The sequence below is a fragment of the Natator depressus genome, chromosome 10 (assembly GCF_965152275.1).
Source record: "Natator depressus isolate rNatDep1 chromosome 10, rNatDep2.hap1, whole genome shotgun sequence".
Lineage (NCBI taxonomy): Eukaryota > Metazoa > Chordata > Testudines > Cheloniidae > Natator > Natator depressus.
The window spans coordinates 557,349-585,290 of record NC_134243.1 but is presented as its reverse complement, the minus strand read 5'-3'; the positions used below and the strand labels follow the sequence as shown (position 1 = coordinate 585,290).

Genomic DNA, 27,942 nt, shown 5'->3' with positions numbered 1-27,942 from the left:
TTGCAAAGCCTGGTGTGAAGAGTGCTTAGTAAAGCCAAATATCCAACTTGTACACTGAAAATCTCAAAAATGTTGCATGGGGTTACAAAGGTAAGGGTGTCACATGGCTTCTGCTCACCATTTTGAGAATATGGGTTAGTTTCCAGGGCACTGATTGTAAATGAAAATGAAATGCCACCGGCCTATGACCTGCTTTTTAAAATCACAAAACGTGTCTAACTTGTCTAGGGCCATGCTCGTGAAGGGGAAGGAAAGAAGGAATGCTAGCATTGGTGAGAACTGAGCCCCACGTGGGGAGGAGAATAAAAGAGAAGGAAGCTGCCTGCTCTGTGGGTGTTTCCATTGAGTCACAAATTATTTCCTTCTGCCTGCTCTGTAGTGTCGTTGCTGGGAACTCTGTTGTGTAGGACTGTACCATGTAAAAGAAGAAGACGTTTGTTTGACAAAGGTAAATGAGTGGGCTGGGAATGCAAATTCCACTCTGCTTAGGAGAGTGCGTGTAATAAGGAAATGTGCAATAACCCATTGAAAGAAACAAGTTTGTACAGTGCCTGCCCTGAAAATGAAGAACGGAGTAGAACAGCGCTTCCCACTCACTGGCTTGGGACAAAGTTACCTGATAACAAAATTCACTTTCTAGCCCTGAAAATGAAGATTGGATCAGGCAAGTTATACCAAAGAGCTTCCACCCCCACCTCTCTCTGTCTCTCTCTGTCTTATATTTAGCTGAAGAAAGTTTTTACCCTTATCTGATTACTTGCTAAGGAGAGTTGTGTTGTGAACTCTATGTTTTACTGGCTTGACTTGTATTTACATTTATCTTTGCTGAAAGTATAGAAAGCTATTCCATTTTTCTCCTACATATTGAATGCCCAACCTTCCTCTATTGGTAATTGGAGGAGTCATAATAGTTGTCTTTCTTATCAGGACTTTGATCAATACGCTGTAGCTGGAATTGTTTGAAAAAGGTTTCTTTAGAGTTATTCGCTTGTTAGAATTGGATACAAGTACCACAGGAAAGAATTAATAGAATTCCAGTTACCTTTACTGAACGTTCCCTTATCTTTCCTGGAGGCTTATACAGCAATACTGATCACATCTGAGGACAGAAGATATATCAGAATATGAAAGGTGTAAATGTAGAAGAGAAGTTTTAGATGACTGACTAAGGAAGGTCCATGTAGTCTAAATACTGAAAACTTCTCCCAGATGTTAATGAAATTCAGCTTTATCTCCAACTCCTGTCAGAATTAAACTATTTAAAAAGGAAGGTTTCAGGCTAGACTTCATGTGTCAGTACCAACTTTGCTGTTGGCAGAAACCCATTTTTCTTTCTTATGGTTATTTAACCCCAAGAAGCCTGTTGAAATCTTTTCTATTCCATATCAAAACTGAAAATTCAAAAAGATATCTGTCACCATGAAAACCTCCTGACAGATACCTCCTGCAAGTTCCCCTATGTGAGACCACTCTTCCCAGGGCCCTGAGTATTCAGCAATCATAGAATTTTCAGTAGAATTCACCCCCTGCTGCAGAATTGTTTCCAGAATCTCTGATTTCATTTTTTAAAGAATTATATTTCTAGTCCTTATGACTGCGAAGGAAACCTCAAAAGTGTGAATGGATGCCTGTCTAACTCTGCAAAGAGCCAGCAGCAATAGCTCTGAGAGGAGTGAACTGTCCTAGTTATTTCAGTCAGGGACCTTTGGATTCGGAGATTGTGCAGAAATGGAACATAGCATTTGTCACGCTGTCTGCAGTGGTTCACGACCATGAGTGTCAACCTCAGGGTAGATGGTCAAAAAGCAGGGCAGGGACCCCAAACTGGTGGTATGGTCTATAATGAGATTCCACCAAACCAGTAACAAATGTGAACTCCAGAAGCACTAAAACAGTCTTACCATGGAGTCACAGAAAGTCCCCTTGGGCACTCCAGTCTGTCGTGCCACCAAGGCAAGCTTAACTCTGTAATAAATGGTTGCTTTACTCCAAAAATCACAAAATATTCAGGTTGCTTCCAGTCCTGGAGACTGGTCATTTACCCCAGATCAATTTGTACCTCAGATCTCACACCAAAGACAGTCCTTGTAGCTGATCCCATAGTAAACAAACTAAGGATTTATTAACCAGGAAAAAGAAAGGAGAGAGTTGTGACACTGCACCTCATATTCATCATAGTAGTATTATTATGATATAATTATAGCATAATTATGATGTATTTTATGCAAGATGGGTTCTGTAAAGTGTAATTGGAAAAGTTATGATTTGCTGATATGATTATCCTATTTATATGCCTGTATCATTTTTGTATCTGAAGTTATAAATCCTGACTATGTATCTGTACTTCAATTGTAGTTACACATGGGTCATGCCCACTAGACAAGATGCTTTCAGTCTAGATAGCTGGTTGGGAAGGGCCTATTCTGGGCCAGTTCTGGGTGCCACATTTCAGGAAGGTTGTGGAAAAATTGGAGAGAGTCCAGAGAAGGCCAACAAAAATGATTAAAGGTCTAGAAAACATGAGGTATGTGGGAAGATTGAAAAAATTGGGTTTGTTTGGTGTGGAAAAGAGAAGACTGAGAGGGGACATGATAACAGTTTTCAAGTACGTAAAAGGTTGTTACAAGGAGGAGGAAGAAAAATTGTTTTTCTTAACCTCTGAGGATAGGACAAGAAGCCATGGGCTTAAATTGCAGCAAGGGAGGTTTGACGTTAGGAGATTTTTAAGAGCAGGTTAGACAAACACCTGTCAGGAATGGTCTAGATAATACTTAGTCCTGCCAAAAGTGCAGGGGACTGGACTAAATGACCTTTCGAGGTCCCTTCCAGTTCTATGATTCTATTCAGGGCAATGAGCCATTAGGGAAAACAATAGGCCTTAGGAGAAGCTTATCGCCCACCTGGAACACCCCAGACAGCCTGTAAATAATGACTGCTATGACTCTACAAGGACATTTGACCAGGCCACATGATTGGGGACTCCATCTTGGGATGTTAGTATTTTTCCACAAACTGGTCTGGGAATTAAGTTTTGAAACAAAGGGTTCCCACCATATGCTGAAGCTGTATGAGACAGGGAGTGACATCATCTGTTGTTCTTCACTCCCCACACAAGACTCCTTCAAACACCTGAGGAACAAAGACTGAATTGGGGGAAGTGCTGGACCCAGTCTAAAGGGATTTCTAGCCTGTGTATGAAGACCTGAAAAACCCAAGCTGTAAAGCTAATGCAGCTTGTGCCTTAAGAATCTACAAGTCTGCCTGTACCATCAGTTAGGGTGAGACTCTGCTATTCATACCCAGTCTATCTAGAACAGTGGTTCTTAACCTGGGGTGCACGCACCCCCTGGGGGTGCGAGATATGACAGATTTTTTTAGATGGTAAATCATCGAAAATGCAATTAAGAACAGGCACTTAAGTACAACTACTTTGTTTCATCAAACCTATGTATTTATTAACATTATACATTTTTAATTATTACTGTAATATACAAACAAAAATTATATCTAGGTTTAAAGAACTGAGCTACTTCAATGATTTTTGTTAAGGGGTGCGAGATCATATTTTGAGAACCAAAGGAGTGCAGGCTGCAGTAAAGGTTAAGAACCACTGATCTAGAATATTAAGTTTAGTTGTTTTTTTGTTTATTTGCTAGGTAATCTGCTTTGATCTGTTTGCTATCACTTATAATCACTTAAAATCTATCTTTTGTAGTTAATAAATTTATTTTATGTTTTAATCTAAACCAGTGAGTTTGGAGTGAAGTGCATGGGACTCTTAGCTCAGTGAGGGTGTTGCATTTCCTCTCCACGTCGGGGGCGGGGGAGGACGACGACAACTCTGTGAGCTTATTCTGTACAGTTCCTTGTGCAGCGCAAGATGGTATAATCTTGGGTTTATGATCCAGAGGAAGTGTGTGCCTGGGGAGCTGAGAGTTACCTTGGCTTTAGCTTTTCTACTGTTGGTTCGTGCAGTGGCCAGTCAGAGAGCCTGCATGTAACTGCAGCTGGGTGTGTCCCTATCGGTGTGTATGCTAGTGGAAGTGTAAGATCAGGAGCGTGTTTGCAGCTTGTCACAGCAGCACAGTGTGAGAGGGAGCCCAGGCTGATGGGTCAGAGGGCTCAGTGATACCTCAGTTCCAGCTGGCAGCCTGGGGGGAACCCGTCACAAGAGTTATTTACAGGTTAAAGCAGGCAACATTTATACACATATGAGTTACAGTTTGTGGTTCGAAAAGGTGACAGAGATGTAGTAGTCTGTCAGCACTAAATGCCTTTTAGGGCTAACCCAAGTTGACCCTGGGGATCTCTGCTTTTGTTTCCTAGCTCTGTCCCTGTGAGAGTCCAAACAGCAAAGAGATGGAAAAATTTCATGTCCGCTATCTTTATTTCTCTCTTCCAAAATTAAAACTGATGGGACAAGCCCTTCTGCACTTAACCTGTGCAGCGGCAATTAGCAAAGTCTTTGTATCATGATTAAAGCTAAGATTTTGTCATAGGTATTTTTAATAAAAGTCACGGGCAGGATGCAGGCTATAAACAATAAATCATGGAAGAGCGAGCCCTGCCACCCAGGGCTGACAGCCAGAGCCCTGCTGCCAGAGGCTGAAGTCATAGAGGTCACGTAAAATCACAGAATCCATGACCAGCTCATAGCTTTAATCATTTTGTTTCACAATGGCCCACTTTGTTCTCATAGTCCTCTTTGGTGGGCGAGGTAAGCACTCCTCCTGACAGGGGTGCTGGAAGCCAATGAACCAAACTGTAAATCCTGTATATAATGGAAACCACTTCAAGCCAGGGGGTGCAGCAGCACCCCTAGTTCCAGCACCTATTCCACCTACATGTGTTCACAAGTTCAGAGCAAACATTTTTACAGTTATAAAGCAAAACTTACATATTACCTTATAGCACGGGATACAGACATCATAAGTAAGATTGATGCATGCAGCAACTTACAAGCATTTTATAGAGTCTAAAAACTAAACACATCCTTGCAAGTTAACACCTGTCTTGAACAATACTAACATGGAGGTGGGCTGGGCTCGGTTCCAGCTCTGGATTTGTCAGTGCTTAGCTGATGCCTACAGCCTTGGCAAGAGATGGTACCTGGTCTACAAGTGTTACAGCATTCTTCCAAGATACCACAGAAATCAATATTTTTGCTGCATAATGAGAATGTTCAACTTTGAGCCATAGTCATGTATGTGTTTGAGTGTGGGAAGGATAGGAATGAAGGATATGTCCTGGAGATACAGAATTTTGGATTTTTTGCTGCAGATTTGGTCCAATTGTGCCATGGATTATACTGGGCCCTGCCTATAGGTATCATTTATGACATCTGCTGTTACTATGAGTCCCTGACAGCTGTCACCCATTAAAATTCCATAGCTATGGGCCTGAAATGATTTTACAATTCTTATAGTTGGTAAAAAGTAAAGACCAATAATGTAATTGGGGAAAAGTAAAGACAACTGCTAGACACTTGCAGTTTCGTTATCTGAGAAAATACCTTCTTGCTTGCAGACAAGGTTAGTGGGTGGGTCATAGATCCAAATGACATGTCATGACACCCTTTGCCTTTTCCTCTTCCCCTTCCTGAATGCTTATCTTGGACTGCACAAATCTGATTATATCTTAAGTAAAACAACAACAAGAACAAAAATTACCTGTTTAGGTTTCACTGAAGAAAAACTGTCTGCCCTCTTTTGATTAAAAGTTTTTTTCCCCTATTTATTTAGAGAGCTTTGTCTCAATGAGTCTTGTCATCTGCTGGGGACACACTTCATTTTATGAAAAAAGAAAAGGAGGACTGTGGTACCTTAGAGACTAACAAATTTATTTGAGCATAAGCTTTCGTGAGCTACAGCTCACTTCATCGGATGCATCCAAGCACTAGGACACTGGCAGTTAGGGCGTGTAAAATGTCATGAGCTGTGAACAGCCAAAGTGGTGGCAGCTGGACAAGGAGAGTGGTACTGGAGAAGTCAAAAGGAAAGGTTCATTTACAAACAACATATACAAATAATGTCTTGTTCTGAAGTAAAAGGCCTTCTTTATGCAGTGGCCAAACTTAAAATGAGGCGGGAACTATTGTTATTTATATATCACCATGGATGTGCACAACATATAAAATAAGACATGGTCATTGCCTTGTGACTCTACAATCTAAGGCCTTGCTACTGCAACTAACCTTGTGCAAGTGGAGAAAACAAATAACATGAAGGGAGATTAAGGGGATGACAAAACAAGGGGCAAAGAGTCTAAGGGAACGTTTTATGTTTATATATTGCAAGCATGAGAGCTTTGGGTTGCGATAATTTGAGTTGTCACGTACATTAATAATCCTTGAAATAACAGAAATAGTAAAATACAGAGAATTAATTCACCCTTTTCATTCTTCAGAGTGGCGCCCAACACACACACTCACCCCTTCATTCTCCCAGTGTCACCAGTCTCATCTTCTTTCACTCTCCCCCTTAGACCTTCTACACCACCCTGTTCCAGAAATGACATCCCTTGCTCTTTCCCCCTCATAACTCAAATTCTTTCCAAAACCCACTTCTTCCAGGAGGCCTGCAGACTCTAGCCTATGTCTGCACTGTGAAATCACTATCCCATGTCAAGAAATAAGCAAACAAAAAAAAAGCCCATTATGAATTGTATTCCTTTTCTGGATCTCTCATAACAGTAAATAGCAATAATAATACAGCAATGCAATAAAATCTATTTCCTGGCTTCTTTATTTTCAGATTTGGATACAACATGAGCTGGTTCTTATGTCCTTGTGTTCTTATGATTCTTAAGCTCTTTATTCATCCAGTTCATTAATGATATAATGAGGTTTTACTCTATCATTCTGTACTGTTAAATTGATTTTAGGCTCTGACTATAACAGACATGTCAGTTCTAAGGAGTGTCACAGATTGTTCTTTAAAATTAAAAGGCCTGATTTTTAAACAAATTAGGTACCCGTTTACATGCACAATTACCACAATTGAGCAATCTTGGGTGGAAATGACCATAATTAGTCATATGTGTGTGCAGTTATCCAGTATGTGTAACAGTCATGCTAAGTGCACATGTAATTTGATGCATTTATACATGTAATTTATTTAAAAATCAGGGCTGGACATTATTGATTATTTGCCTTATATTAAGTTAACTGTGTGCCATCACATTTTTTTTAAGAGAGAGGAATGGTCTAAGCATAGAACCCAGGACCAGGAAATTCCAAGGTCTACTCCTAGCTCTGACACTGATTTCCTCTATGGTCTTGGGCAAGTCCCTTAACCTCATGCCTTATTTCCATCAACTATAAAATTGGAATGATAATACTTGTTTTCATCAGGGTGTTGTGAAGTTAGGGTATGTAAAGCATTTTGAAAATATACACTGTAAGTGTTATGTTTATTTTATTATTTGTTATTACGAAAAACTTTAGGGCATACATATGGGACAACTTTTGCGATTTTGACAGTCTTCCTAATTCCTGAGCTTCATTTAATAATCTACTGCTTTTATTAGAAAGAAAAAATACGTTTTGCTGTTTTGAGCAGTACATTGCATCCATTTCGCCAAAACATAAAAATCTTTTTTGTGGGGAGATCTTTTTGCTTTGGGCTCTGTTGATTTGTATATGCTTACGCAATGTGGAATTCTTTGCCAAATCTTTTAAGCGTTTCTTGGAACACTAGTCATGAGACACCATTACTCAGCAGTTGACTGGAAATCAACCATTTCCTCTCTTGAGAAATCCAGACAGAGAAGGAATAATTTGTATCTTGGAGAATTTGTTCTTATTTTTCAGATGCAGAAAATTCTGTTCAAATCCAAAGGCAGCTGTGTCCTTTTGGAATTATTCCTTACTCTTTGGTTAGTCAATTTTTGTCTGTTTTCAAATGCTGATAAGTCAGTTCTGAGGTAGTGTGTGTGAGATAAATAGAAATGCATTGCAGTTTATAGTGGGATCAGCAGTGATTGCTTAGTTAAGGTTGCTTAACAGTTTCCATCTTAACTCCTTATTCTTAGTCACTCATAACTTTGTGAAACCTTAACCGTTAAGGTTAAAATTTTCCAATGCTTTCACTGGGGTTTTTTCATATGAGGAGAGTGGAAAACAATATACCATTTTAAAAAATGGTGACCATTTTGAAAAAAGAAAAGGAGTATTTGTGGCACCTTAGAGACTAACAAATTTATTTGAGCATAAGTTTTCGTGAGCTACAGCTCACTTCATCGGATGCATTCAGGGTGCATCCAATGAAGTGAGCTGTAGCTCACGAAAGCTTATGCTCAAATAAATTGGTTAGTCTCTAAGGTGCCACAAGTACTCCTTTTCTTTTTGCGGATACAGACAAACACGGCTGCTACTCTGAAACCTGACCATTTTGAATAGCTCAGCAACTAATACAGCTTGTGGTAAGGAGGGGAATAGCACAGTGGAACCTGCCTTAGAGTGGAGTGAAGCTTCATTACAGAAGAAGTCCTTTGAAATGTATTTAAGCAATTCAGGTCCTTTTACTCCATTTCATTATAACTGGGTTTTTGTATGTGTGTAAATATTTACACACATACAAAATCTAAGACACTGTCTTCTGTGTTCCCATCATTTACAACCAATGTAGGAGCAACTTGGCTTGCAACTCTTCCCAACACTCGATGAAAGGCAATGCTTGGAGGAACGTGGCTGCAGCTAGCCTTTGACCACAGCCTGCATAGTTGCACATATGTGCACACTTCCACAAATAAAAGGCCAAAGTATTTCCAATTTCTTCCACAGCAGAATTGTGGCTCTTGCAGCCAGTTCTTGTCTTGTGCTTTGGTGAAACTCACACCCAGTGAAGGTACAGAAGAGTTTCTTCTACTTTGGTAGTGAGGTGAGCAAGAGAGGACAGTGACCCATCAGCTGCAAATATTGTTCTCTGGTCTCCTCTACTTTAATGTAAATTAAATCCTCTACAGAAAAATCTCTCTCGCCATAGGAAATATTCAAAGAAGTCTTCTTCTCACTAGCACATCACAGAGTGAGAAGCAGATGAACAGATAATATGCAAGCTATGGGCTTCGTGATTTTCAACAGAACTGCCTCACACAGGAAGAAAATATAAGAAAATAGGAAATGCAATGCCGAATCAACCTTCTAGTTCAGTATTCAGAAAAGCAGACTTTGACTCCCTCAGGGAACTGATGGGCAGGATCCCCTGGGAGAATAACATGAGGGGGAAAGGAGTCCGGGAGAGCTGGCTGTATTTTAAAGAATCCTTATTGAGGTTACAGGGACAAACCATCCCGGTGTGTAGAAAGAATAGTAAATATGGTAGGCGACCAGCTTGGCTTCACAGTGAAATCCTTGCTGATCTTGAACACAAAAAAGAAGCTTACAAGAAGTGGAAGATTGGACAAATGACCAGGGAAGAGTATAAAAATGCATGCAGGAGTGAAATCAGGAAGGCCAAATCACACTTGGGGTTGCAGCTAGCAAGAGATGTTAAGAGTAACAAGAAGGGTTTCTTCAGGTATGTTAGCAACAAGAAGAAGGTCAGGGAAAGTGTGTGTCCCTTCCTGAATGAGGGAGGCAACCTAGTGACAGAGGATGTGGAAAAAGCTAATGTACTCAATGCTTTTTTTGCCTCTGTCTTCACGAACAAGGTCAGCTCCCAGACTGCTGCACTGGGCAGCACAGCATGGGGAGGAGGTGACCAGCCCTCTGTGGAGAAAGAAGTGGTTCGGGACTATGTAGAAAAGCTGGACGAGCACAAGTCCATGGGGCCAGATGCGCTGCATCCAAGAGCGCTAAAGGAGTTGGCGGATGTAATTGCAGAGCCATTGGCCATTATCTTTGAAAACTCATGGTGATCGGGGGAAGTCCCGGACGACTGGAAAAAGGCTAATGTAGTGCCCATCTTTAAAAAAGGGAAGAAGGAGGATCCTAGGAACTACAGACCATTCAGCCTCAACTCAGGCCCTGGAAAAATCATGGAGCAGGTCCTCAAGGAATCAATTCTGAAGCACTTAGAGGAAAGGAAAGTGATCAGCAACACTCAGCATGGATTCACCAAGGGCAAGTCATGCCCGACTCATCTAATTGCCTTCTATGACGAGATAACTGACTCTGTGGATGAGGGGAAAGCAGTGGACGTGTTGTTCCTTGACTATAGCAAAGCTTTTGACACCGTCTCCCACAGTATTCTTGCCAGCAAGTTAAAGAAGTATGGGCTGGATGAATGGATGATAAGGTGGATAGAAAGTTGGCTAGATTGTCGGGCTCAACGGGTTGTGATCAATGGCTCCATGTCTAGTTGGCAGTCGGTATCAAGAGGATTGGTCCTTGGGTCGGTTTTGTTCAATATCTTCATAAATGATCTGGAGGATGGTGTGGATTGCACCCACATGACGCTAAACTGGGAGGAGAGGTAGATACACTGGAGGGTAGGGGTAGGATACAGAGGGCCCTAGACAAATTAGAGGATTGGGCCAAAAGAAATCTGATGAGGTTCAACAAGGACAAGTGCAGAGTCTTGCACTTAGGACAGAAGAATCCCATGCACTGCTGCAGACTAGGGACCGAATGGCTCGGCAGCAGTTCTGCAGAAAAGGACCTAGGGGTTACAGTGGACGAGAAGCTGGATATGAGTCAACAGTGTGCCGTTGTTGCCAAGAAGGCCAATGGCATTTTGGGATGTATCAGTAGGGGCATTGCCAGCAGATGAAGGGACATGATCATTCCCCTCTATTCGACATTGGTGAGGCCTCATCTGGAGTACTGTGTCCAGTTTTGGGCCCCACACTACAGGAAGGATGTGGAAAAATTGGAAAGAGTCCAGCGGAGGGCAACAAAAATGATTAGGGGACTGGAACACATGACTTATGAGGAGAGGCTGAGGGAACTGGGGATGGTTAAGTCTACGGAAGAGAAGAATGAGGGGGGATTTGATAGCTGCTTTCAACTACCTGAAAGGGCGTTCCAAAGAGGATGGATCTAGACTGTTCTCAGTGGTAGCTGATGACAGAACAAGGAGTAATGGTCTCAAGTTGCAGTGGGGGATGTTTAGGTTGGATATTAGGAAAAACTTTTTCACTAGAAGGGTGGTGAAGCACTGGAATGCGTTACCTAGGGAGGTGGTGGAATCTCCTTCCTTAGAAGTTTTTAAGGTCAGGCTTGACAAAGCCCTGGCTGGGATGATTTAGTTGGGGATTGGTCCTGCTTTGAGCAGGGGGTTGGACTAGATGACCTCCTGAGGTCGCTTCCAACCCTGATATTCTATGATTCTATATCGGACAGGAGACAGGACCATATGCAGCAGAGGAAGGGACTAGCATTTGCTTGTAACCAGCTGACATAATGCTGAACAAGACTTGTCTCTGTCTACACTGCCTGTAAAGTCATGGTCACAACTGTATTAGTTAACACAACTCTTCAAAGTTGTGTTCTAACTGTACTTTTCTAGTGAAGACAAGACCTTAGCCATTTCTAATCCAAGACAGTATTTTCACTACATGGCCACTTATTTTCTTTAATAGCTTTTTTAAGTGACTTTGTCAAAAGATTTTTGAAAGTCCAAATAATGTCATTTGGATCTATTTTATCCACTATGTGCTTGATAGGCCCAAAGAATTCTTGTATATTAAAGAGGCACAATTTTCCTTTTTAGAAGTTGTGCTAGTTTGTCCCTATTATAGCATGGTCATACAGGTGCTTTATAACTCCATATTACTGTTTTAACAAATTTGCCTGGAACCGCAGTAGGGCTCAGTGGTCTGTAATTCCCAGGATCTTCCCAGCGCCTTATGTTAAAGGTTGGTATGGTATTTGCTAGCCTCTAGTTCACTGAGATAGTAGCCAATTTTAATGAGAAATTGCATGTTTTTGTTAGCAAGTCAGCTGCTTCAATCTTAAATTCCTTCAGGACTCTGGGTTGAACTATCTGGTCTTCGTGACTTGTTGTTCTTAAATGTTTCAGTTTGTTCCAGTACATCCTCCTTTGGGACCTGAGTTTCTGGCAGTTCCTCATCTTTAGTACCTGAGAAGAGTAGGTCTGGTGTAGGTATCTCTCCAACAGTCTCTGGGGTGAAGACTTTTTTAAAGAACTCATTTAACTCTTTTGTAATATCCTTATCTGCTAAATTGTTCCGTTTATTCCATGGCAAAACTTCAGGGGATTCGGAATATACTGGATGTGCTAACATCTGGCACTGGGGGCAATATGGAGGGTGAAGGGTAGAAAGAACTGTGTCCTTTAACCAGTTTGTACGCTAATCTAAGCTTTTAATGTTTTCTATTGGCAGGATCTCAGCACAGCTTCTCCTACAGAAACTGACAAGTGCTAACAATGGCTGACAGCCTGAAGGCTGCAGTGCTTGCTTTATGGACCCTTTTCTTTTCATGTGCAACATATCACAGTGAGTTTGCTAATGTTGTAACATAATTAATTTAAAAGTAATTTATCAACAACACTTTAAAGTGAATAGAACAATTAGCAAGCAACATTTTTACCATAATTCAGTAGCCATAATAATATGTCTGATTGCAAATATCAACAATATTTATATGTTAGAATATAGTCTCAGTTCTTGTATATCTTTCCACTAATATTTTCAACATGCAAAGAAAAACTCAGGAATTGATAAAGAGCTGAAACGGATGTTTGGAGAGACTGTCTTTCTGTTCCCCTGTTGTTGCAACTGGCTTTCTGATCTAATCTATCTGCTTTGTTTATAGTGCTCATATTGCTATAGTCTGCATTCTCTGCAGCACTGTCCTCTGCTGGCCCAAGGCTATCCAGTGGATATCTGCCCTGGAGGGACAGAGTATTAAACTCCCTGTGGGTCCTCTCATGACTACCACTGCCCACCATGCGGAGACTCAGCCAACAGCAACGTGATTCTTGAGAAAGCTATGGTGACAGGGAGGAGGGGGAAACAGCAGACCAGTGCACAGATGCTTCAGTGTGTGTAGGGGTTTCTCCCCTACAGGCTGTGACACTGTAGTCCCTTTCAAATCCCACTGCGTGTGGAGAAAATTTCTTGTAAACTGTGAAGTAAACCTTGAACAGTTTCCTGGTGCTGTCCAGCCCTTTTGGTGCCTCCATAGGGAAGGATGATTGAGGCCCATATATGTGATGTCTCCTATGTGCCCTTTGCCCACCAATTCTGTCCTTTTTTAAGTAATCAAGTTTTTCTGGTAAGATTTAACCTTTATAAACCGCCGGTGCTGCTCATTGCTCTTTGGTTATCCTCTGGAGACCACTGAAGTGCAGTTTATCTAATAGGAGGAGGATTGGGCTCTAGATGTCTGGGGACTTTTTTCTTAATATCTTTTCCAATATTTCCTTGGGAATAGAAGGTAGATTTATAGGATGATAATTGCCAGGGTACCTCCTTTACCCTCTTGAGAATCAGTCCTACATTTTACTTTTGGTGCAGTCTTTTGTTAGCACCTCATTTGTCCATGGTTTAAAAAAAAACGAAAACTGTCTGTGGTACAAAAATTGCATTAGCTCATTTCTTTACTACCCACAGTCCCAGTTCTACTTCCAGTGATATCAGTGGGAATTTTGCAATAGAATTAAATGGGAGAAGAATCAAGCCCCACAGGTGTATACCGGCTAAGACATCTAATTTGAATATGCTTAGATTTTCCAAAATTTTCTAACCCACTTTTTGTCAATGTTTGGTTTTACAGGTTTGTTTCTTCCTTATGAATTGCATGTTTCAAGCTTCTTTGTTGAATTTTTCTTGTTGAAGATAAAAAAATAAGTTCAGTATCTCAGTTCCCCTTTTCAACTATACAAATTGAAAGTAAACTTTGAATTGTATGTGGTTTCAAAAGGAAATTCTCAAAGATCTGAGATTTTAAAAACTGTGCTAGAGATGAAAAAGGAAGACAGTAAAATAAATACAGAGTATGTTAAAAGTTGTAGGGAAAAGATAAGGGAAGTAAAAGGCCAAATGAATTAATGCTGCTAGTCAAAGTAGTTTAGGAGACTAGAGAGAGCTTTTTACACCTCAAGGGAGAAGGAAAGTCCATTAAAAATTAGGAGGGAGTGAAATTAATGCTGATTCAAAAATGACTGATACACTGAACTCCTCTTTTAAAATCTGTCTTTAAGAGGAAAAATAAATAAAAGTTTGAATAATAAAAAGTAAGAAAGACCTTGTAAAAATCACAATGGATAAAGAGTAGTTAAAGAGTACTTTGAAATTGTAAACCTATACAAATTAGCAATATGCATTGTAGGGTATTGAAGGAAATTTATCCTTAATTGACTGAACCACTCACAATTGTTTTTGAAAAAAACATGGACGGTGGGGAGATATCAGAAGACGAGGGAAGCAAATGTGGTACTGATGTTCAGAAAAGGAAAGAAGAAAGAACCTGTTAATTATTTACCGATAAGATTAATGTTTATCCTCAGTAAAATAAAACACAAGCAAAACAGTTTAGAAATTTAGATGATGATGGAACCATGAGCAGCAGGAAGTGTTGGGGTTTATAAAGAGTAAATCATACCAAACATACTAAATTATTTATTTTATAGAGTTAAAAAAATTAATTCCTGAAGCTTCAGTTCTTACACATGCTAGTAGTACTAGTCAAGTAAGTGAGTCCCAGTGCTGAAGCACTGGAATGGGTTACCTAGGGAGATGGTGGAATCTCCACCCTTAGAGGTTTTTAAGGCCTGGCTCGACGAAGCCCTGGCTGGGATGATTTCGTTGGTGTTGGTCCTGCTTTGAGCAGGGGATTGGACTAGATGACCTCCTGAGGTCCCTTCCAACCCTGATATTCTATGATTTCTATGATGATTTCTAAAGTAAATGGAATTACTCAAGTGAATAGGGACTGCTTGGTGATTAAGACTAGAAGGACTGGGCATTTAGAAGAGGAAGTGAAAGTAACAGATGTAATATATATGGATTTTAATGAGGATGAAAGACCATAAACAAATGACAGTGATAAGCAGCAAAGTATTAGTTGGCTTAAGTTTCTAGTAAAGTACCACAGGGATCAGTGTTAGATCCAGTCTTATTTAACAACTTCATTAATGCTCTTGAAGGAGGAGTGAACGGCATGTTCATGAAATTTTCAGATTACACTTCATAAAGAGTAGGTGGAAATACCCATCACACCAGAGAAATAATACAGAGGAACCTAGGGAGATTAGAAACATGGGCAAGAAGTTACCAAGTAAAACTCAACTTGGAGAAAATGCAAGCTGACATATTGGAGAATTAATCCAAGCCCAAACGCTGAATGGGTGAGAGGAACCTGGGAAGCAGAAGTGGCTGAAAGAACCCTAAGGAGTGGGACTTCCCAGCAAATTAATTTTCAGTTTGCGGTGTGATATGACAGCAAGAAAAGGACCAAAAGAGTTTTGGGTTACATATGCAGAATCATCCTGTCCTGGAGCAGAGGAGGAATCCTTTCTCTATCTAACCCTTGTGTAACTTCAGCTGGAATACTGCCAGCAGGCTCTGTCCTGGGAACCTCATTACTAGAAAGAAAGATGTTGACAAGTTTGTCAGAGTTCTGACAACAGCAACAAAAAATAACCAGGGAGGTGGAGGAGACTGACGTGAAAAGAAGGACTGGAAGAGTTAGATCTGCATAGCTTGTATAAGAGAGGACTGGGGGGATGTGACAAAAGTCTACAAATACCCAAAGGGTCAAGCGCCAGAGAGGGAGAGGAATTATCTAGGACAGGAAAAGTGGGTGGTATTTACTGACATTGTTTTTTTAAAAGTTCACGTTTCAGAATTTCGGGGCATGTTGTTAGCCTTTATAACTACATGAGATTATTGTCACACCTGCCCTCCCACCCCCTTCCCTTCTGCTGTTCAGTACAGTCACATATGGCATAACTTGTTTCAAAGTAGATTGTAAATTCTTTGGAGTAGGGAGCAGGTCTTGCTGGGTATCTCTACACTACAGTTAAAAACCTGTGGCTGACCCATTCCAGCTAACACAGGTTCCCGTGACTCGGGCTAAAGGACTATTTAATTGTGGTGTAGATGTTCTGGCTCAGGCTAGAGACTGGGCTTTGGGACCCCGTGAGTGGGGAGGGTCCCAGAGCCAAGGTTCCCGCCCACGCTTGAGTATCTGCACCCCAATTAAACAGCCGCTTAGCCTGAGCCCAAGTCAGCTGGCATCCAGCTACGGGTGTTTAATTGCAGTGTAAACATACCCATTGTGTTTGTGCATCACCCAGCACAACATGGTCCTGATCCTGACTGGGGCCTCTGGGCCCTACTACAATACACATTAATAATAATAATTAATTAATTAATAATGGGCATAACTAGGGGAATGAAGTATCAGGAGAAAACTTCTTTTAAACAGGAAAGTTAATTAGACTATGGAGAAGCCTATCACAGGGAATGAGGGAAGCCTGCTTGCTTGGGATGTTTGACAAAACACTAGAAAATGCCCTGTAGGCAGGAACCTTATTCTGATTCCTAGGAGAGTGCACTGGCGCCTAATTAATCTTTTCTGTCACTAATATCTATGATTCTGATATTTTCTGATTAATCTTTAATAACCTTTACACAGAACTTGTGATAAACTAATTTCCCAATGATAATGTTTCGGGGCCTGAGAGTAGGTGAGCTGGGAGGTGTTTTGGGGTCTTTGATCCAAATTCTGATTGTACAGCCCTTTCGTTTTGTCCCATAGAATTTTGAGGTGTGCTCTGTAGTGGGCCAAGTTTAGTTTCTCTTCCCATTTAATCTGAACAAGTCAAATGATTGAGCTTTCACGCTCCCTTTAAGAGATTTTAATAGTTCACTTTAATTGAATTGGCTTGTTACCACTGACCCCTCCCCCCCACTTGGTAAGGCAACCCCCGTCTTTTCATATGCTGTGTTTTTATACCTCTCTACAGTATTTTCCACTCCATGCATCTGATGAAGTGGGTTTTAGCCCACAAAAGCTTATGCCCAAATGAATTGTTAGTCTCTAAGGTGCCACAAGGACTCCTCATTGTTTTTGCTGGTACAGACTAACACGGCTACCACTCTGAAACCTTTAATAGATCTGTTTCAAAAGAAGAATTTTCTACTTCTTAGCACCAGACCCTGTTCTGGCTGATTTTGTTTCCTATTTCTGTCACTGCTCAGTGTTGTGTTGGTTTTTCCTTAGTTATGGCAACAGGGCGTATACAGAGGTTTGAGTGCTTCACTGACTATGCCAGGGAGCTGTCTTGTCACTGGGAAGCGGCTGCACAAACAAACTGCTCCAAGGAATTCCGGCTCTATTACAAGAAGGAAATTTTATCGACAGTGTAAGTGTTTATTGCCACTTTCTGGGTTCATTGTTAAAACATTAAATATGCTGCAATTATTAACAGCCCTGTCCTACCTCTCTGTGGCCATGGGGTGAGGTCTGAAGCACAGCAGAATCAATGTGGTCCTGCTGCATGGGGAAGGGCATAATGCTCGGGGTCCTCACCCCCTGTGTTTGGTAGAGTACAACTCTACAGGCGTCCCTGCACCCCCGGTGCAGAGGGGATCGTTAGGTGTGAACCAGGGACGTGGCAGGGCCAATGGATCTGCAGCTACCTTCACTGGACATGAAGCTCCATGTGGGGAGTATTCAGCAGTAGCTGTGTGACCTAGAAGGGGTTGTATTCCCTGTCTTCAGCCTGGGGGAAAGGATTGCCCTCCCCTCCCCCACCCTCTCCCCTGGAGCCCAGTGGCTCTTCTGCGTATAGCGCAAGAACATAGGGCCAAGTCCTTATTCCTGGCCGTATTGTGCAGAGGCCTGCTGGCACTCCCACAACAGAAGCCAGTTCCAGCCTGCTCTCCCCAACTGATTACAGTTTCTCCCCAGAGACATGCAAGTGGCATCACTTTGAACAGGTTAGCTGACCCCTCTTTCTTTTCCAGACTAAAAGGCTTTCCGTCACCAATATGCTCTCTCTTTTGCAGCCAGGTGAAAAACGGGTCCTCACTGTGTTAATTTCTCCTTTACAGACTAGGCCATAGCTTTCTCCGTTGAGTTTTTCACTGGGGGATACACAGATAGCTGAGACTTTTGTACCAAATGCTTTCTGGGAACTAAGTTTGTGCATCTCAGATTCAGCTTACCCACTGGGAGCCTTCTCTGATGACACTGAATGGGGGCTTAGTTTAAATGAACTGAGTGCTTAATCCTATGTAAACATCACATCAATTTTGATATTTTTCAGATATAACACATGCATCCCTGAGACTGGAAAAGGCAGCAGCATGAATTCAATTTCCAACTGCATTTGCATAATTCTGCCCGAATATTTCACGGCAGGCCTCGCATATCATTTAGCACTGCAGGCCAATGGGACAGTGCTATGGAATGACACTGTGGAAGTGGCATACATTGGTGAGATATAGTTTGTTACAGATTTGTGATTGATATATCCTATTCCACATCCCCAGCCAACTACCTCACCAGCATCACACAGTCAGCACCTTCCTATCCTCTGACAGAAACGCACCTAAAATGTGTTCTTCATATGGCAACAGAATTCAGGGATGAGGAGTAAGATGTCATTGCCTATTTCTGAGAGAGGACAAAGGTCTGTAGCCAGGATTCTTGGCCCCCAACACATCTCATGACAGTTTAATCACCACCCTGAGTGTCTGAATGGGCTTAACAGGGTTTCTAGAACTAATTCTTGGTAGATTGCAACGGCCTTTGGTAAAATAGTTAATGTCTCTCTGATGTCACAGGATACAGTCAGCATAGATATACCTATTACACACATGTGCGCCCACATACTTTCCTGGTATTAAAATAGTTTGTATGGATAAATCTGTCTCACCTCAGATATTAGGAGAAATATTTCAAGAAACCTGTGTAGTGATTAACCTGCAGCAGTGATCTGAGCCCTTCTTTGATGTCATTCGCAAAAAGAACAGGAGGACTTGTGGCACCTTAGAGACTAACCAATTTATTTGAGCATAAGCTTTCGTGAGCTACAGCTCACTTCATCGGATGCATACTGTAGAAACTGCGAAGACATTATATACACAGAGACCATGAAACAATACCTCCTCCCACCCCACTCTCCTGCTGGTAATAGCTTATCTAAAGTGATCACTTTCCTTACAATGTGTATGATAATCAAGTTGGGCCATTTCAAGCACAAATCCAGGTTTTCTCACCCTCCGCCCCCCCACACACAAACTCACTCTCCTGCTGGTAATAGCCCATCCAAAGTGACCACTCGGTTTACAATGTGTATGATAATCAAGTTGGGCCATTTATAGCACAAATCCAGGTTTTCTCACCCCTCCCCTTTTTTCCAAAAACCACACACACAAACTCACTCTCCTGCTGGTAATAGCTTATCCAAAGTGACCACTTTCCTTACAATGTGTATGAAAATCAAGGTGGGCCATTTCCAGCACAAATCCAGGTTTTCTCACCCCCCCCCCCCAAAACACACACACACAAACTCACTCTCCTGCTGGTAATAGCTTATCCAAAGTGACCACTCTTCCCTACAATGTGCATGATAATCAAGGTGGGCCATTTCCAGAACAAATCCAGGTTTTCTCAACCCCCCACCCCCATACACACAGAAACTCACTCTCCTGCTGGTAATAGCTCATCCAAAGTGACCACTCTCCCTACAATGTGCATGATAATCAAGGTGGGCCATTTAGCTTTTACATCCCTGTACCAGAGCACAGGGAAACAAGGCTGAATGCAGTGCCCACATCTGTAACTACAGCATTGTCTGTGACTGAATAGCCCACTTCTGTCCATTCCTCTGAGTCAGTGTTTCCCCCTTACAGTTAAACCACGACCCCCAACAAATCTTACCATTGAGAAGGGTGAAAATGATAACTTCTACGTCTTGAGGTGGATCGAGAGCTACAGCGCAGGGGACATGCTCTATGGAGAGGAAGTAACTTACGAAGTCAAATACTGGAACAAGCAGAATCCAGAAGAGGTAGGAAACTGCATTTTTCTTCGCTTTCTTGAGCTGGTATCCATGGTATGAAAAGTCCTTCAGAAAATCTTGAGGAGCTTTCAACCAGGTGGTTAATGGTGATGAGACTGCTGGGTACCATTTCCCCCATCATTCATGCATAAGGGACAGCAAGCACTATGGCCACAGGTAACATTGCTTCAGTGACATCACCAGGAGTGGAACTGGTGGTAATCTTCTGACCTTTGCCCACAGAATAAGCTCTCCCCATGTGAGTCATCAGATCGAGACGCCTCTCACAGTAGATTGTGCTAAGATTCAGAATATGATTGTTCTTGCTCTCAGAGCTCCACTGGGTTTGGGTCCCCTTGGTGGGGCTTGAATCTCCCTATAGGCTCTGCTGGGCTCCTCAGGCTCCTCCTATGACTTCCCCTCCTTTATGACAAAGCACACTATAGAACTGTTTGTGTGCTGTAGCAGTTGCCACACAAGACATTAGTGCACGGCAGACTAGTGTTGTGGACATTCGCACTCTGGTTTGCCATGCGCTCATGTCCCATCCAGACCAGGTGAGATTCGGTAGCACAGTATAGCAGCTTTGGAGAGGTGCCAGGACATGATACTACTGCATACTGCCCCAGTTTGAGCCCTGGATGCCACTGAATTCATAGTTCATTAAACTCAAGTCGTTAACAACAAACTTAACATATGAAAGTTCAACAGTCATAGGCTGATTCTCAGAATAAATTAGCCAGGTTCTGTGTTTTATTTAGATTATTCCTGATATTTTTTTTAATTGTGTGCTAAAAATGGATTTAATCCACCTTAAATTGTGCAGCAAAGGAGTTTATTTCTCTTCAAATACATCTTGAGCCTTTGGTTTGTCAGCAGGTATCAAGTAGATGGTTACAGCAGTGAAATCAGTAAAACACATTTATATGAACTGAATGTCACACCTAACACTGTCCAGGAAACTAAACATATATTCCATACAGCACCGAAATGTGTTACTTCACTTTTTATTCAGGAGTTTGTAGAACAGCTTCCCTACCAAACGACACACTTCGAAATTCTTGCAATGCAGTTGAAGCAAGGGTATGACTACCTTGTAAGGGTACGGCGTAATTATACAGGCAGCTATTCCACCAACTGGAGTGACTGGAGCAATGCAGTTGAATTTCACAGTGGTAAGTATCAGTAACAGTTGCAACACAGTGGAAGAATCTTACAGGATTCTAAAGCACATGGTGTACATCCCACTATTTCTTCTGCCTTTCTGTATCAATTAGAGAGATGTAGCCAGTGAGTCCCAGGGCTGCTAATAAAATCATCCTCCTCAGACTTTTACTTATTGTAAACCGATGCCCAAAGACTCCAAAGAAAACAAAAAGCATATTACCAAAAGGGCAACAACCACACAGTAATCAACTCCACTGTTCCCACCATTCATTAGGTCCATCAGTGGCTACTAGCCAGGATGGGCAGGGACGCAAAACCATTCTCTGAAGTTTCCCTAGCCTCCGTTTGCCAGAAGCTTGGAATGTGCGACAGGATGATCACTTGATGATTCCCTGTTCTCTTCATTCCCTCTGGGGCACCTGGCATGGGCCACTGTCGGAAGACAGGTTACTGGCTAGATGGACCATTGGTCTGACCCAGTATTGTCGTTCTTATGTTCTAGAATGCCTCACATACCATAACTGTAGGTCCCCATGCACATTTTGATACATATATGGGCTTTACTTTAAACCCTTTAATTGGCATTGTTTCAAGGTGTACAGAAGATCACTGACATGACTATGCTTATTGATTGTGCTTTTATTTCTGAATATATAGATTATGGAGTAACTTTAGAAGATAGTCTGCAGAGGATTGTTCTCATATCCTGCATATTGATCACGGCTCTGATTTTAATCTGTTACTTCTGCTTTGCCATGTATGTATCATACTGCACAAGGGTTTACAGAGCAGCAGTTCACCAAATATTCGGTTTCAAAGAGCGTAATGGCATGTACAGTAGTATAGTACTTTGTAATCATAAAGGACCTTTTGTCTGAAGATATACAAGCAATCTCTTTACAAACATGAATTAACTAACCTTCATATCATCTCTCTGAACCAGGCATATAAAGAGATTAGATTACAGCACTTTTCTCCACTAAACCATCTGTATGATAGTGCCAGGACTTCACAGGAGTCTACTGAGGCTTAATTAATGAGTGTTTGTAAAGCATCATGAGACCTACTGTTGAAAGGCTAATACACATTTTTAAGGGCTGCATCTGAGGTCCTTACTCAGATTTTACTCAGTCCTTGGTCAGGCTAAATTCTTATTGATTTCAATGGGCCTGAGTAAAATCCTCAGAATTTGGCCCATATAATTTGAAGAGAGCAAATGCAGCTAATATAATGTTAAAACGTTAATAGAGCCAACATCCTCATCTTTATAAAGTATTCCCCTTGTCAGAGCAGGATCTGTCATCTTTGGGCCCCCAGCTCTGCAAGTATCTCAATAGTGCTGGTTATCGTATTGCAGTATTTTATTTTTGAGGAGTAATTTGCTGGACTTGGGTCACATTAATAGATTTTCCTGTTTTCTCACAATCTCAAATAATAATCTGACCATGTGACTGTGCTCAGGCCAGTTAATCATTAATATATGCACAAATGTTTACACAAGCGTTGCTGAAAAGCATTGTCACTCCTGGACATAAACAGAATAAGCGCTTCCAGTTGCTGGAGCATACAGACTGGTTGAGGAGAGAGAGTGGGGTAGTGAAACTGGGGAATTGGGCCCAAACACAGCTAAGAGTAAGCAACGATTCTTGCTTTGCAGAGTTAAGAGAGAATGGTGGGATCAAATCCCAAATCCAGCCAAGAGCCATCTTGTTGTTAAGAATGTCAAGGCAGCTCAGGTATGTGATTTAAAGATTTTATAAAAAAACACATTTCCCATGTGTTTAAAAAATGAAAGAGGTCATATGTTCTGGTGCTGACTGTGATTCAGAGAAATATCAAGTTTAATTCAACCATACCCTAAATCTGTTTTATGCCTCTTTTAGATTTCAGTCTGGAGGAAAATGCTGTCCACTGATGAAATTAAGGCACCTTTCTATGATGTGAAACAGACTCACATGGAACACCAACTGTAAGTAAAATAAAGAACATTTCTCTGGTTTACAGCATAAAATATTTTGCTATCAAGTGAACATTAATTGTGCCTTCCTTTTCATCCCCAAAAACAGAAGCTGTAAGAACTGTCTTGCAAAATATGCCCAAGGCCAAACCTTGAAGGGGAAAGACAACGTCAAAAGTGGTGAGAAACCTGGCAGTTGCCTGAATAAATGTGGAGAGTGGTTCCCAGAAGAGTATGAAGCTGTTCTAATTCCAGAGATCACTTTGATTGAAGATTCTCTTGAAATCTGTGAGTGTTCAAGAAACACTGAAACTGAGAGCCATGAGGACAACCTGGGTGAGATCCTCTTGTGCCCACCTTGTGAGAGCAGCTTTATAGAACACACTCAACACAATGATGCACTTGCAGACATGTTTATTAAGCTACTAGAATGTGGAACCAGTATCCATGACACTGAAATTCCAGACTTCATCATAGAAGAGCAAAAAACCTTTGAGAATTGTGAATCAGAAAATTCATCACAGCAAACACCAAAAGAAAATGTAGTCCAGGATCAACAGTCATGTGATACTTCACACACTTGCTCCTTTTCCACTACAGCCTCTCAGGATGACTACAACTGTAGAGCAGCTAGCACAAAATCAGTGCGATCAGAAGAATCTTTTGAATCTGGTTATCAAAGTTCTAACATAGACACTGCTTCTCCCGAGGCAAAGAATCCTCCAGACATGTTGCATCAAAGACACTTTCTTTGCAGTTCTGAGACTCAGCATGACTTGTTGGTCTTGATTAAAAAATCACCAAATGCTCCTTCCTCTGAGATAATCAAAGACGAAATAAATAGTCCAGCATATCAGAGCTTCGACAGCCTCATGTCTCAGTCCACAGAGCCTTGTAGCACAGCATATAAGAGCTTTGCCAGCCTGCTGTCTCAGTCCACGGAGTCTTGTAGCACAGCATATAAGAGCTTTGCCAGCCTGCTGTCTCAGTCCACGGTTAGCAATAGCTTGACACAGTGTTTGGAAAACCCAAGCTCTTCACTCTCCTTAGCAGAGTTTCCAGAGAATCAAATACTTCCCTACAGAGAAGAACAAGCCCATCAACCCCTTGGTGATCAAAGCTGTTACACCAACCACAAGGGTGACTGCACTGAGACTGCTTTTCAAACCATCTGTTCAGAAGACACAGACTTTCCATGGTTTTTCTCCCATGCTCATGACAAAGTTTCATTTTTCCTGCCAGAGAAAGAAATACACAAGCAAATAACATGTCAACATGTTCCAGAAAAAGCAGCTGCAATTTCCTGCCCCTCTGTTTCTAACCCATCTAGTTACCAGCCTTTTGGTATTGCTCTCAAAGACAATAATATGCACTGTGACAATAATAGTGAGGCTATTTCTGAGTCGCCTTATAAACCCTTTATCAACCTTTTAAACAACAACCTCAAAGAAACACTTCCAGCTATCACTCTCTGTGAATCTGACCTGGAGATAAACTTGTCAGACTTTCTATAGCATTGACTCAGATGTTACCACAGGTTTTGCCTTTGGTCTGAGTTCAGGAGCGGCTCTCACACAAAACAGCAGTGACAGCCCTTGGATTATCAGCTTTAATGAACCATGTAGTGATGGTGAAGATGAAGATACTGTGGGCGTGAAAAAGTTGCTGTGGTCTTTAGATTCTAGCTCTCGGGAAGACTGGGAGGACCATGCAGGAGACAAAAAATTATACTTCTGACTGTACAGATGAAAGGATACAAGAGAGTAGCAATAACATGCCATGTCCTCTTCTGCTGTGTCATACACGTGACCATTTGAGGACGTCTGTCAATGCGGAAGAAAGTGAAGCGCAGTTACAGAATGTTGTGAGCATGGGAAGTGGCCGTGCAGTTAATTTATCAGAAGAGTCACTGAACCACAACACTATTGTATCTAAACCATCCGTAGAAAGAAATCAAACTTCAGAGCCCCTGAACTCAACCGAGTTGCCACTGGGTGGCCCATTTGTGGACAGCCCCTGTTTAGGACCCTGTCCTTTTGATTATTGCTCAGTTCCAGGTGAGGGATCAAAAAGTCACTTTTCATAAAAACAGGCCAAATGAACCTAATGAGTGAGAGCACCAGGATGAACCAGTAAACAGTGAAACTTACCTTCATGGACAGGAGCTTGTGTAACTGCTATATGAACATGACCTAGATGAATTTCATGGGGTTGCAATCAAGATAACCTTTGGGAATAAACAGTGTGGAAAATGGAAATGTTGCTTGTTTTCCCACGCTCCCTCCAGAAGAGCAGGCTGTCACTATGCAGACACTGGGTGGGCTCTGGAACAGATCAGAATAGATTTGCTGGGATGTCATGGTCACACTTGCTCCAGAGCTGGCGATTGGTAAATGGCTTGAACTCTTGGGGCTGTTGGTACTTGAGGATCCCAGCAGTGGCTCTCCCAGTGTAAAGATGGTGACAAGCTACAGACTGAGCTAGAGTCTGTGATGGGGCCTGATTCCACCCCCACAACTAGTAGCAGCTGCATGGGGCATGAACTCATGTTCATTTTGGCTTCCCCAGCGTTGGTCTGGCCCGAATACACTTGCATGGGAAAGATGTTGACCCTGCAGCTCAGATTCAGAGGTGCTATATAAGCTGGTTCACATCCCAAGCAACTGAAAGAAGGTGCAAGTTAAAGCAGGAGGTTGCTGACTTTCAAGGACACCTTTGTACAGCCTCTCATTAGCTACTTTCAGGAGAGTGCAGGGATTGTAACTGTGGCTGGCCCCGGCGTGGGTGATGTGAGAAGGAAAGCTGTAGCTCCCTCGTGGCCAGAGGTTGCTTTGCATCACCCTGCCTAATTTCCCTTTATGGACTCCCCAAAAACTCCAGATCAGAGCCCAAAAGTAATTAGAACACTCCCCTGTTTGGGTCCAATTTATTTAGTCCTGACACACACTGGCCTTCCAGGCCCTAACCCCAGTTCAGAATCTCTCTCCCAAACCCTCCTTCCTGGGGCTGAGTCACTGTTCAATGTCTCTCTGTAGGCCTCCAAGCTCCCCTGGTGTATCAGGGTCTTCCCTGCTTTAGTAAGTTACTCCCTGGGGCAACTCCCCTGGTCTCAGGGTCTTCCTTGCAGGAACCTTTCTCACTCTGCATTTGGTTTCCTGCAGACACATGCCGTTCTTGCCCTGCAGCTTTCTGCTGCTCTCATAGGGGACTCGTCTGATCCTTGCTCAGGTGTGACTAGTTAGTTACTAGCTTGGTTGGTCCCAAACCTTTAGCCCTTAAATGGGCAAGCCACCCTTTTACAGAAGGCTCCTGAGTCTGCCCCCCTCTTGGCTGCAAGGCCAGCACTGTCTAGCCCTCAGGAACTGTATTCATGAGGGTCAGTTAGCTTAATGTGACTGCAATAACTCTGTGGAAGTCAGTGGTGTTATTCCACACTGGTATCAATGTAACTGAGATCAGATGTTTTTAAACTGTGTATGCCGAAAAAGCCTGACTAGTGTAGGATCAAACTCCCTAAGCTGTGTGTGCATTCCACCAGGTTTCTGTACGTGTCCGGGGTATAGACTGGAAACGACTCCCACAGCTGAATTCAGCTGGGATCACGTGTGCCCCTTGTGATAATACATCCAAAGGGTTTTCCTCTGATTCTGAACTACTTGAGCATAGAAGTATATACTGTGGCATTATAAATTCCACAGTAAGGTGGTGAGTCCAGATAGTTAAATGGCCACTGCAAATTCTTTACATTTCAAGCCAGCTCATATTATTCAGAAATCCCTTTTCCCATTTCTAACCATAAACAGAGAGGCGTAGGCCAGTTCAGAGAATGTATCTGTGGCCACCGTTCAGCTACTGCGTTGGCATCTTCTATAAGGGACGCTTTTCACGGCAGCAGAACTACCCACAAAACTCAGATGGGCAGGCAGGTAAGGGGTTTTGTGCCCCATGTAGATCTTTGTGGCCATGCAAAGGGAGTGCGTAACCTCAGGAGGGCACTAGTGCAAGGTGCACGTGTTCAAGGTGGGTGTTTGCATTTGTTTGGACACTGGTGCTTACGCCACTATAATGAGGATGTTGATAAACGAAAACAGGTTATTCATTGTTAACATGGTGATGAACACATTAAAGACTTATACAAGAATTATCAGGTTTAGAGTATTTTTTTATTGAAAAATAGCTTTAATTGTAGGTGAAATATTCTATATATTCATTCCAGGGATGAGTACAGTTCAGCTATCACCATAGTACTTGATACAAGAGGATCTCACTAAACTGGGTGACTGGACAACAAAATGGCAGATGAAATTCAGTGTTGATAAGTGCACAGTAATGCACATTGGAAAACATAATCCCAACTATACATATAAAATGATGGGATCTAAATTAGCTGATACATTCAAGAAAGATCTTGGAGTCATCATGCATAATTCTCTGAAAAAATCCACTCAATATGCAGCAGCTGTCAAAAAAGCTAATAAAATTAGGAACCATTAGCAAAGGGATAGACAAGAAGACAGAAAATATCAGGGGAGGGGGCAGAAGGCGGGATAGGGGCAGGGCAGAGACTTGCGGGGAACGGGTGGAGTGGGGGTGGGACCTGGGGCAGAGGGGTGGGGAGGGTTTGTCCCAGTCCCCACACCCCCTAGGGACGGCCCTGGCTCCGGGTGTCCCTAAACCTCCAACTGCCAGAAGCTGGAACTGGATGACAGGGTGGATCAGTCAATAATTGCCCTGTTCCATTCACTCCTTCTGAAGCATCTGGCACCGGCCACTGTCGGAAGCCAGGATGCTGGGCTAAATGGGCCGTTGGTCTGACCCAGTGTGGCCGTTCTTATGATACTGAAAAGCACGTATTGTATTTCAATTCATCTAGTTTGTTTGTTTTTTCAAGCA

At 42.2% G+C, this 27,942-nt stretch overlaps 1 protein-coding gene and 1 long non-coding RNA gene across 3 annotated transcripts in view; one reads left to right on the top strand and one right to left on the bottom strand.

Moving 5' to 3' along the window:
* The first annotated feature begins 320 nt into the window (after positions 1-320).
* On the top strand, positions 321-27,184 carry IL4R (interleukin 4 receptor). 2 transcript variants are annotated; one of them, XM_074964917.1, is made up of 11 exons: positions 325-448; positions 11,964-12,043; positions 12,289-12,402; positions 17,138-17,279; positions 18,186-18,355; positions 19,777-19,934; positions 20,941-21,100; positions 21,750-21,849; positions 22,750-22,828; positions 22,976-23,061; positions 23,159-27,184. In XM_074964917.1, exons 3-11 carry the CDS (start codon positions 12,333-12,335, stop codon positions 24,561-24,563), a joined length of 2,370 nt encoding a protein of 789 aa, XP_074821018.1. In that variant the 5' UTR covers positions 325-448; positions 11,964-12,043; positions 12,289-12,332; the 3' UTR covers positions 24,564-27,184. The 2 variants fall into 2 exon arrangements, with proteins under 2 accessions (XP_074821019.1, XP_074821018.1); XM_074964918.1 differs by lacking the exon at positions 11,964-12,043 and having other exon boundaries at positions 321-448.
* Positions 23,148-27,942, bottom strand: part of LOC141994682 (uncharacterized) — a 34,070-nt gene continuing 29,275 nt past the window's right edge. Inside the window, exon 5 of the long non-coding RNA XR_012641189.1 lies at positions 23,148-24,284. This is a non-coding gene — a long non-coding RNA (uncharacterized LOC141994682). The remainder of the gene's footprint in view (positions 24,285-27,942) is intronic.

Bases quoted from the DNA above. Each gene is read 5' to 3' on its own strand.
- IL4R (XM_074964918.1), top strand. From the start codon at position 12,333: ATGGCTGACAGCCTGAAGGCTGCAGTGCTTGCTTTATGGACCCTTTTC. The intron at 21,850-22,749 runs GTATGTATCATA...CTTGCTTTGCAG, and splicing joins TGTTACTTCTGCTTTGCCAT to AGTTAAGAGAGAATGGTGGG. The intron at 23,062-23,158 runs GTAAGTAAAATA...CCCCAAAAACAG, and splicing joins ACTCACATGGAACACCAACT to AAGCTGTAAGAACTGTCTTG.